The following is a 12,284-nucleotide window of genomic DNA, read 5'->3' on the forward strand; positions in this document are numbered from 1 at the left end:
ATGATATTTACCAATTTGAATAGGTGATCTCATTATGTAATAGGTGGTATCATTTATTCGAATAGGTTGTATCACTTAATTATAGAACGCCAAATTAACATATATTCAAATATTTGAACCTATCTTTAATTAATTGTACCTATCTTCAAATCAATTGTACCTATCTTCAAATAAATTAAAGATAGGTTTAATTCAATTTTACCTATCTTTAATTCATTCAAAAATAGGTACAATTGATTTGAAGATAGGTACAAATGCCATGAATTAAAGATAGGTATAATGGATCTAAAGATAGGTGCAATTGAATTGAAGCTATCTTTAATTATAAAGACACTGACAATAACAACTACTCCCTATAAAATGGTTTGCGCAGTTCCCTCCTTGTTCAAGACGCTGTTAGAGGGAGCTTTCATTATTTTCAATAACAGAAAAAGAATTGAACCTAGGTATAATTGATTTGTACCTATCTTCAAATCCTTTGCGGATATGTTTCAATTATACCTATCTTTAAATCAATTGTACCTATCTATAAATCAATTGTACCTATCTTCAAATCAATTGTACCTATCTTCAAATGAATTGAAGATAAGTATAATTCAATTGAACCTATCTTTAATTGAATTAAAGATAGGTATAATTCTATTTAACCTATCTTTAATTGAATTGAAGATAGGTGTATTTATTTAGAAATAGGTATAATTATTTACACCTATCTTTAATTCATTTAGACCTATCTTTAATTCAATTGTACCTATCTTCAATTCATTTAGAGATAGGTTCAATTATTTGAAGATAGGTTCAAATATTTGAATATATGTTAATTTAGCGTTCCATACTTAATAGCGGTAATACCAAAAGGGTCCCTCATAAATGCTGATTCAAAACACGATCCCCTCCTGCATACTGTGTGCAAGAGAAGAATTACATAGCTGTTTGCTTTCTGAATTTTATTATTGTTAGCCAGGAACCTGCCAAAACTAAGTATGTTCAAGTGAAAATACTATAATCAGATGAAAACAAAAGGATACAAAAATAGCCAAGCAGCGCTTTTTACGAAAGTTTGATGTGTTGTGAAGATAAACATGATGTGTTGTGAAGATCAAGTTAAAATTACACTGACTGGGCCGTGAAACAAATACACTGAATATAAAAATGTGTAACATCCTCCTTATTCATATCAGCAAAATTCGAAAAGTTTGTTTAAATATTTGCACATATATTTAATATATCATATACATATTTTCAGTTATTTGCATTCATGAACCAGAAGTCAATTTCCCCTCACGTTAAATGAGTCTAGGCATATTTTTAGTCCAAAGAAATCAAAAACAAAATGAAAATTGACATACCATATATAATTAGACGATCGATAAGCTTTTTTCCACGAACTGGAAATAAGGGGAAAAAAACGAAATTTTATTAAAACTTCTTTTACATATAAACTTCGAAATATAACATCAGTGATAAAATATTGCTTAATGCTTTAAAACACTCTTCATCTTTTCGCCCGTCTCCATCGTTATCTGCAAATTAAATTCTTTTTTTCATTATAAGTTTAAAAAAAAACATTTAATAAAATCAAAGCTCTGATTTGAATTTAATCATCTTTCATCATATTAGAAAAACACGTTTATCTCGGAAAAAATTCTGAGAAAATACAACTCTGTTTAAATATTTATACTTTTTGACGAAAAATATTATGAAACTTGTACGGAAGCCCTGGAGGGACATTTACTTACTTCTTAGGTGTTTTGACTAAATTCTTATGACTTGTTAATTCTTGTTATTCTAAATTTGTTATCACACATTTACTCAACCCAAAACGTGGTGTGAAAGATGGAGGCTACGTGTAGTTTCAGAAAAGAAGAAGGTAATATTTTGTCTTTGAATTTATTGGATAAAATAGTAGTTGTGTTCATGAGTTCAATCATTATGCAAACTGGAAGTTACAAATAATTTAGAAATAACTATTAAGTAACAAGAAATAACAAATAATAATTAACAAATAAAAATTAAGTTGTAGCAACAAAGTTGCAAGATATAAACAGATAAGAATTTAGTGGCCACAACAGTGCTGGACGTTAAACCACAATTAATAAATCAAAAACCACAGTTAAACTAGGACTAAACATATTTTAATAATACACGTAAGCCCAGCCACATGTTCTCCATAGCTACGTTACACTTAGTTATAACCAGCAACAAAAAAGTCGTAACAAATAAGTTACAACAAATTATTTATAACAAATAAGTCATAACAAGTAAGTCAATGTCCCTTTAGGGCTTCCGTAAACTTGTAATTAAGCCTTAAAACTATGCTGAAATTATAAGTAAACAAGATATCATTTTGCAGTTTTGTCGTTCTAGAAGCTGTTGATTTCAATTGCTTACAATTTTTTAAAAGATTAATATTTACGTTACCTTGAAAATTAAAAAAAAAATGAAACAATTTATCAAGAGTTTTGAAAGAAATCAAATTTCTAATCAATCGACATGAAATACTAACAAATATAAGTATATAATATAAAGTTTCTCTATGCTTGAACGATTTACCTTTGAGATCATCACAAATCTCCTCATCCACACGCCCATCACAATCATTATCCACGCCATCCCCAATGTTCATTGCAAGAGGGCGACAATCTCTCTGAAAAGAGAATAATTGAGGTCAAAGTTGTTGTCTAGTAATAGTCCATTTTCATAAGAATCCTCAATAAAGAGCATGAAAATACTATAAAAACTTAAATTATGAGAAGAAACTGGTGTTAAAAATGAATAGAATGTGTTATTTTGTTCTATTGGTGGAATCAATGTCACAGCTGGGTCGCCTTTATGACATCCAGGTTTTGGATGATCTTTATTACATGTTCCACTGGGAAAATAGTGCACAGATAAAAATGGCTTGTTTAAAGATACGTAAGAGAAACTTTTCACATGTGTCTCATGAAATTTTCCATTCATAAGGTTAACAGCTTGTTTATTTGTTATGGCGACTGTAGTGTTATCCTCACTCGCCAATAAACGAAGAATGTTTGGCAGGAAATGGTTTTATTGCAAAACTTTTCCCACAAACATTGACACGTGGTATTTGTTCGATGATGTGATCCTTTGACCATCCAGTTCCAATTGAAGTTACGGTAGATCATCCGAAAACGGATATTTTATTCGACGATGAAGCAAAAGTACCCGATAAATCAGTTTGACAGAGAAGTTGCAATGTCTCAAATTTGTTTATTGTTGTATTTATCCAGTCGTTTCTTTTGTAATGCTTTCCTTCGAGGTGTAAGGTAATGTTGTTATTCGAGGGTAGTCGAATATCCAGCATGGTTCCATCCCTTGTTCCGACTATGAGAATTGATGACTGGAAGAAATTCTGTGCATTTGAAGAAAATGTTGGAACGAAATATTTAGTTCCTAAAACATCAGAAGGTATTCCAAGAAAACCATCCGTCGACATATCTGCCTGATTTATTCCAAAAATAACAATTTCTTGGGATGATAAAAGTAAATAGCTTTCTGCGCTTGTTCTGTTCCCTGTAATCTGAGGGTCCTTGGAATTAATATCTGCTTTATTATTCCCTCTTGCACTGTAAATTGGTGACCTGGATAAAGAGTGTTTGTGGAGCAGAAACATTAACATTCACGGGAACATGAGAAGCAGTAGTAATAAATAGTTTTAATGGAAGCCCAGAACGATCTCCTGTCAAGGCTTTGTCAGCTTCCATAAAACCAATGAAAAATTCTTTTCCCTGATTATCTGGAATCTCGTTACCTAAAATGGAAATCAACATGAGCTGAAAGGAAATCAAATTTTTATGTATATGTAGTGATGTCTTAAAGACATTCTTCATCATTTTTGTTTATGTAACATGTAACTATGAAACCGCTTTTAAGGATGATACCTTAAAAACCTAGGTCCTGTGTCATGGTAGGTGTTGACACGACAAAGAATCCTCACTCCTCAATGGTCCTGAGTACTTATAAAGGTCTAAATTTGAAGCCCTTCACCGGCATACGGCGACGTTTCTATATGAGTGAAAATTGTCAAATGGGACGTTAAACAACAATCAATCATGTAACTACTTTAGACTTTAAGATTGCATGTCTGTAATTTAGTGATGTTAAGAGTAATGTTTTTACCCTAAATGGGAACAAGGTTTCTGTTTGATTGCTGTTACTCCCACAGTCACCCCCCCCCCTCCTAAAAAACTCTACATTGATAGAATGTTGTAATAGCTAGTTATAGGAAAACGCTTAGATCACTAATTAAAAAGTTTAAATTTGGTTTCAGTGCACATTGAGCTGCTAAAAATCCTCATCCAAAAAGTCCTTCTTTGTAACTGAATGTCTCCGCAGTCAAATCATTAATACTACCCGCACATTGAACAATTATAGTAGCATTTAAGACATTCACAGCGAAGTTTTACAACAATCATAAAATCAAATAATCTCAAAACAAAAACATTTCTTATCAGCAAGAGTACACGCATATTAATACCTCACATACAATTCAAGAACATAAATATCTTTTCCTAATTAATCAAAAAATATACTAAATGTGTCTAAATATCTTTACTTATACAGGTTGGAGAGAATACTTGAAATCGGGTGTTATCCGTGAAATCGCGTATAGTCCCTGAAATCGGGGTATCGTTGTATCCGCGAAATTGGGTATAGGCGGTGTAATTACTTTATAAAACTTAAACAATGGGATGGCGCATTTTACCGAGTCAATTTTCACCTATAGATGAATGTTATCTTAAGGTATCACTAGTCAAGTAACGATCTGGAAGTCTTATTTAATGCGCATATGACGACAAAAACCCGTGGAGCTTTGTGCATTTCATGATCTTCACCCAAACAGGCGTTCCTTCTGCTTTATACTTTTTATAATGTTAAAAGTTTTTGCAACTTCTTCAAGTTCATACCCAACACAACAAAACTGTAAAATATCCAATGTCGGGAATTTATAATATTTCCACATCAATACGACAAACATGAACATTTTGTAAATAACTCAAATTATACGGAAACATATTTCACACACTAAATAATGTCACGTGTGAACAGGGGACTGTCTATCGTATCCAATTATGCGTCATTAATTGCTTTCACATTCATCTTGTGCGTAAAGTCAAATTTATTATAAAATGTATAAACTGTTTTATGGTAAAGATGTTTCAAATTACGGCTAAAAATCCAATATAATACGTACATACGTACTCTTTTTTTGGAGGGGGGGGGGTCACGAATCTATTTTCATGAGTTGATTTTTTTATCATTTACATATATACATATTTGCAGAATTGCATTCCTTCCATATATATCTTGTACATGTACATGTACCAGTACATATGCTTTACAAAAAGAGAATGACAAATAAAGGTAATTAAAAAAAATATTAAAATTTCCTTAGGATTCAACATGTCTCCAACGTTTTAGCAACAACAATGATGTTCTTAGCAACACAGCTTGTGAGAGAAAATAACTATTGATCGTTTAATTTTGCTGAATCGGCAATATTTTACCATTTTTCGGCGATTTCGGGGGGTTGTTATTACTGATTACTAGGGAAAAATTCATTTTTCAATTATTTCTTGTCCGATCGCAACTACTCGGCCCATCTCAGACAAGCAAAAAACGACTTCGAATGTGTTATGCATGTGTCCAAGGGACACCCCCTTTCAAAGTAATTTAAAAATATATATAAAATTTCATTACAGAGTTTGGTGCTAAACGTCATTGAATGTTATATATTCATTGCAAGATAAAGGGAGAAGATCTGTTCAACTAATAAAAATCATATTCCCTATATTGCCCTTTTGAGTGAATAGAATTCTTCATATCTCCAATACATTAATTCATGCAGTAATTGCTTATATACCAAAACAATACGAGGTTAAAATAGCAACCTGTTATTTTCTACCACGTACGACAAGTATTGAAAATAGCTAAATATAATGATGAAATTTTAATATCCGATGAAGAATTACATTCGAGGTTCCATTTCAGTTTGTTCATAATTATTTACAAAATAAGATATGTGAAATCTTTAATATAAAATTCATATTTGAATATTAGCTCTATATTGGGAATGTAAAATTAGCACATGAATCCGAATTGGATTTTTTTTATTTATATGAACCCCCCCCCCCCCCAAGCCAAAAAATCCTTTTAACATGACTTCTTGCTCTCAATTTCCACACAAACACATACAGGTAAAGTAACGTCGCTTGCATCGATCAAAATGCAAGCAAAACATTGAATGTGTCTTTCAAAGACACATTCAATGTTAAGCTTGAGGAATAATTTATTGGGAAATAAACACAAACGATGTGTAGTTATTCGTTTTTAGAAATTAAACACTGTATACATTTTTAAAAATCTATTTAAGTACATGTACATATTAAAATTTGTTTCATATTATATCATTTTTCGACCTGCTTCCCCATATATTCTTTTTTTTTAACATTTATTTTATTTTCCCCTAACGATAACGTCGGCTTTCTATATCGATGGGAAATACTTACCAACTGAGGAATAATGTTAATTTAACGTGAAAGGGGTGCCATACTTTTCTAAGTAAAAATAACATAACACTGCGTTAGTCGTTAAATTTCTACAAAGTTTTACATTTTGTGAATAATACATGAGTTAGGAAATTAAGCTTGCGGAATAATATTTTAGGAAATAAACACAAACGACATGTAATTATTTATTTTTAGAAATTGTATTGAAAAATAATGACGCTATCGTGTCTTCTGTGCTACCCCAGCAGTGTTTGTCGTGTGATTTTAAACTTGTCAGACAACCATATAAATTGGATTCAATAAAAATAAATCCCCAAGATACTGATGTACATGTAACACTAACTGACATTATGCGCCGTTGTTTCAATTTTTTGCTGTTACAGAAAGTTGCACGGGATACCCGATTTCGCGGATTCAACGATACCCTGATATCGGGGACTATACGCGATTTCACGGATAATACCCGATTTCGAGTATTCTCTCCAACCTGTTAAATAATGTAATTTCAAAATTAAATGACCATTTGAATTTATACCTTTATAGTTTAACGTGAAGTAGCATACATATCACAATTTTGCAAGTAAACTGAAAGTACGGAGAGCATCACTAGTCGCTCTAGGATGTTTTTACACCTCCCTCTCCCCCGGAATAGAATCTTGACGATTTGTACATTTAGATATCGAAAGTTCTACAACCATCAACCACCCAGTTGAATAGAACTTTGACAGTCCTGGCATGTTTGTTTATATTTTATTGTTGTTGCTTGTCAAAATATTTTTATATTAACCTTCACCGCCCTCCAAGCCCTTATCCCCGCACTATGCACCCATATGAAAAAAAAATGGATTCAAAATTTGGATAAAGATAAGTATACAATTGTGGAACTCTCATAAGGGTAAAGGAGCTCTGTGAAAATGAATCATAGAAACCTCTTGAAAGTAATTTTCTTTTTTATTTTTAAATTCAATTCAAACCTGTATGATTTGCTATCAGTCCTGAAAATTCCAAAAACTGTTGTCAAAAATAATCCAGTAATTCGAAGTTAAGTTGATATCTAAAGAATAAGATGTGGATTCAAGAGAATGATTGGTTGGTTCTCCACTACATGTTCGGTGGATAAACTATAGTAAACTATCAATAACTATAGTGATGATTTTGACACCATGGAAACTATAATGAACTATAGTGGTAACTCTGACACTTTGATTTACTTTAGTTACAACTTTGACACTTTGTTTTACTACAGTTATCACTGCCAATAACTTTGACACATGGAAACTATACTTAAAAATAGTGATACCTTCGACACTTTGGTTTACTTTAGTTATCACTGAGTCTTTGATTTACTATAGTTATCGCTTTGAAAACTTTTATTTACTTTAGTAGTTTACGATAGTATTATTTTATGTCCAGTCCTGTTCCCGTTTCTTTCGTTTACAGGGAGTTACGGGATTGATCACAGTTCGTTATCTTCATCCTTGTAAAATATCTTTCAGTGACACTGCAAGATAGAAACATACATACTCGGGTATCGAAATTGTTTTCAAAGAGGGCAAATAGAGTCTAGATTAGTTACCTTTTATTGTTGTTTTTTTCCTTCAAGGTTTGAACTTTGCACTTAAATAACTATGAGAACTATTATCAAGACTACTATTTTTCTGTGTTAAGTTTTATAGCTGTGAAACTTTATTAAGTAAAGTTGAAGTTTAAGAGACTTTCTTCACTTTATTGGAATTAAATTTTAAAAAAATTAAAGACATTTCTCAGAAGAATAAACTTGTACACCAACATTATTTTTTTGGACGAATCATCATCCGTGCTGATTTTAAGGCTGTCTTGTCTTTCCATGGAATCCATACAATTGCTGTGTATGTGTTCAAGGCTGATTTTTGGTACGGTCCATTGAGATTTGAATGATAGCATCCATTATACCACCAAGCTCCTTGATTCGTTTTGGTGCAACTTGAACTGTCAGGTCTGTCTTTTGTAGCAAAGACGATTCCATTGTGATGTCTGAGTCCATCACCTAGTATAAGTAAATGTGATATGGAATTAAACATAGAAATTTCAAATCAATCGCTTAAATAAATTAAAATACGAACAATACGTACAATCTACCATTAAGTCGAATGTTGACTGACGTTTTTCATACAAGCCATTATTTTCAAACTGAATTGTCTACGGATTTCTTCTATGCCCAGTCATGAAAAGAAGCACACGCCGGGCTGGACCGGTCGACGGGGTATGCTTACTCCTCAAAGGCACCTGATCACACCTTGATGTTTTTAATGATCCGTGTATGCTCTTTTCCACTTTGTATTGTTTCAATGGACTTTTTTAGCTTGATTACTGTTCGTTATCTTCATATTTTCATGTAAAAATATTCAATATGATTGTAATGTGATATTGATTTTGTACAAGTTTAAATACCTATATAGTATTCATTTTAAAATCCCTCATAGCATTTATCGTCTATACAATGATAATTTACCTGCATTTCCACTATAGCCACTGATTGACAATTTGTACTTGTTTTTTTCACCATCGATGGCGAACTTCGAGTATCTGGCATATGCTTTAGATCCGGAAAATTGTTCTAAATCTACCCAGAGTTCCTGCGTTGAATGGGAGGTCAGAGTGTGAATTGCATCGTTCCCTTTAAGATGTAAATACAAGTATTTACATTCAAGAACAAATATATGTCACCCTACACATTATGAGTTGAATCAACATGTTCTTGCTTATGCTTGTGTACGCAAATTTCAGATAAATTTTTACCGGTATATTCTGTACCGTACTAAGTGACCATCCATGTCCTAAATCGTTTTTTTCTGTATTCATCAATTTTTGTGATAGTTGTGTACGTACGTGTACGTACGTGTAGTATCAGTCATGACATCTGTGATGAAAAAGCTTCATATAAATTCAGGATTTTTACTTACCTAACCAATAATCCAATCGTGCTTGGCCAAATCCTGTCTTATAGTCTTTCCACGTTCGATAAAAATTTGTAGTTCCAGCATTTATTCGTCGCTGAATAACCTTTTGTTTGCAAAATTATATTCTCATAAAAAAATTATTTTAATATATTTGATGATATGACATTGGACTAAATAATCATGTTATATCTAGAATATTTCAGTAAGAACTATCTAGATAGTGTTCCTGCTTTTGTCCTATTCCTAGCCAAACCGTTCATATTATTAAGAGCATTCGTCAATTACAAATGCAGCAAATATCCGCTATAGAGAAATACTGTTGATCTCAGAAATAATAATGATCATCGATACCATTTTGCGAGAATTTGATGGGAAAAAATCTCAATATTAAAGTTTAAAGACAGAAATACCGATTGAATGATCTGATTGAAGGTAAGAAACAGTTTTTTTTAAGCTTATATCAAAACTGGAGTGTTTTATTTCTTCTTATTATATAATCAAATTTATCTCAATACCGTCCAACCACCGCCCTCGGTAGTCATGTCACAGAACACTCGCTTCTTTGTCTTGCCATCGGGATAAATACTGTATACTTCGTCACGTCCTTTCAACCCAGGATGCATCTTGAGAATATTAGCACAATCACGCTGCCGCTTGAAATGACCTTCACAAAATGATTGCATTCAAAAAAGATATAGTAAATCTAAAGCATTCCCTACATGGGTATACTAAGACTGATAAAATTTTGTGTCTTTTTATCAACAATTTTGACTTATTTGACTCAAGTTTGGCTGAAAAACATAAGTAAACATAAATATCCTTTTATTTGAACACAGGATGTTTACCGAAAATAAACCGGGTAGACTTTCCCCTGATATGCAAGATCCGCGCGCTCATTGCACTATGATGTAAAATCGACTGGTTCGCGTTAGTCTAGCACCATCGGAGAAATTAGGGTTAGTTCTTGCACAACTATTCGGCTGTTAAGAGTTGGACCTGGATCTACCCGGGAGATCTGAGTAAGTCCTCGCATAGCATCCGAGAGATTAAGGTAAGTGTCTTGTTTTTTTTTTTTTTTTAGATAAATAAAGAATTCAGTTGCATCTGTATTATTTGGAAGGTCTGAATTCCACTTAAAAGACATCTTATTGGTTTGCTTACACGAAAAAAAAATTGCAAAGTAGAAAATAAGCATCACAAAGCATGCGTTTCGTTGACAATTACTTTTTGTGTTGATTTTTTACTGAATAAACAACATTTTCCCGTTTTTTTCATTTAAAACGAAGTTTTGAATTAACTTTTTAACCATAAAATTCGATTTAGGGGTCAAAAAGGCCAAAAACCTCGTACTTTTTTAATTTTTTGCGATCGTTCACGCGACCTCATATATATATATATATATATATATATATATATATATATATATATATATATATATATATATATATATATATATATATATATATATATATATATATATATATATATATGAAAATGAAAAAATAACAAGGCAAGTTATTGTTTGAATTGTTTTGAATTGTAAAACGTCTGAAGAAGTAATGAAAGCGCTTACGTTTTACTAACATTGTTGCCTTGTTATTTTTTATTTTCATATTAATTACCGGACACTGTGATATTTCTTTTCATTTTTTGAAATATATATATAACTTTATTTAGCGCTTTTTCTTGTGACCGGTAAAATAAAGTCGCTCCAATGAACACAATGTTGGATTTAATAAAAAAAAAAAAATGAATAAATAAATCATATTTATACGTATTTTTGTTGAAACAGGAATTAAATTTTTTCGCTTTAAAAATGGTATCAACTCAAAAACGCTATGTTACGTCACATTGTATTTCGTTAACTCTTAGTATATCTCACTTAAGTCAACGTTGCCAAGAGAAATATTACTAATCGTTCAAAAAATAAGAATTAAAATCATAGTTTCAGGTTTTGGAATTTCATTAGGTGATGTTTACATTCGATCATTCGCTATTAATCATGGTGAATTATTATGTGCTCCTAAAGTATGTCAGTCTTTCTAACCCAAAGCTAAACAGTTACATGATAACTTGTATAACTGAAAAAAAGATTAAAATTACTTTTCTTAATTCTGTAACATAACTTCCGCGACAGTAGAGTAAGTTTAATTTTTTTTCAAGAAAGCCAACGCAATAATTGCGGATTTTCTTTAGAAACTTCCTATATGTATTTACATTTTTTTGCTTTTTAAATTTTATCATATAAAATTTAAGCAAAGAATTAGCAATATTATAAGCTGATTTCATCCGAAAAGTTATTTTATAAAATAATTTTTTTTTCAAATACAACTATTTTCCAAAAATTGCTGTCTTAAAAAAGAAAACGCAAGCAAAATTTATTATATACATACTTGTGTTAAAGATTCCTTCAACACCAACTGCATCTGCCCTAACTTTGTAACTAGACACAACGTCTACCCCAATCGTTAGAGGAGAATTCACTTTGTACGATGTTTTCTTGTGTGTCCACTTCCAAGGTAGTTTTTTCAAAGATTCTTCCATATGTCCTACACATTGAAAACATTTTTGCAGTCTTGCCATATCAGATCAAGTTTGTACTCAATTTAAATAATCTTTAGATTTTTTTAATTAAGAATGATCTTTCTTCGTTAGTGAAAAAGTGCATTGCTAATCAGAAAATAAGTTTATGTTGTACAATGTGTAGTGGTTTAGATTTTTATTTCATAGCCCTGGTTTCGTAAATTATATTTTGCAAGTATTTGTTGGTATTTCAGTCTGATAATACTATTTACCTTATGTTTTCAGTTGTTAC

General features: G+C 31.5%; 1 protein-coding gene and 1 pseudogene across 1 annotated transcript; both read right to left on the reverse strand.

Moving 5' to 3' along the window:
- Positions 1-2,622: 2,622 nt before the first annotated feature.
- Positions 2,623-3,740, reverse strand: LOC133179232 (uncharacterized; annotated as a pseudogene).
- A 4,580-nt stretch (positions 3,741-8,320) lies between these two features.
- On the reverse strand, positions 8,321-12,013 carry LOC133179233 (ryncolin-4-like). Its single transcript, XM_061314023.1, has 5 exons — positions 11,863-12,013; positions 9,985-10,133; positions 9,473-9,572; positions 9,022-9,186; positions 8,321-8,556 (listed from the first exon to the last, which is right to left on the reverse strand). The coding sequence occupies exons 1-5, from the start codon at positions 12,011-12,013 to the stop codon at positions 8,321-8,323; spliced, it is 801 nt and encodes a 266-aa protein (XP_061170007.1).
- Between the last annotated feature and the right edge of the window lie 271 nt (positions 12,014-12,284).

This window comes from Saccostrea echinata, unplaced genomic scaffold, assembly GCF_033153115.1.
Source record: "Saccostrea echinata isolate AGI-Se365-2 ecotype Australia unplaced genomic scaffold, CSIRO_AGI_Sech_v1 ptg000004l, whole genome shotgun sequence".
NCBI classification, from domain to species: domain Eukaryota; kingdom Metazoa; phylum Mollusca; class Bivalvia; order Ostreida; family Ostreidae; genus Saccostrea; species Saccostrea echinata.

Coding starts and splice junctions, on each gene's coding strand:
- LOC133179233 (XM_061314023.1), bottom strand. CDS start 12,013: ATGGAAGAATCTTTGAAAAAACTACCTTGGAAGTGGACACACAAGAAA. Junction 9,573..9,984: donor CCGAGGGCGGTGGTTGGACG/GTATTGAGATAA, acceptor TGCAAACAAAAG/GTTATTCAGCGACGAATAAA. Junction 9,187..9,472: donor ACGATTGGATTATTGGTTAG/GTAAGTAAAAAT, acceptor TACATCTTAAAG/GGAACGATGCAATTCACACT.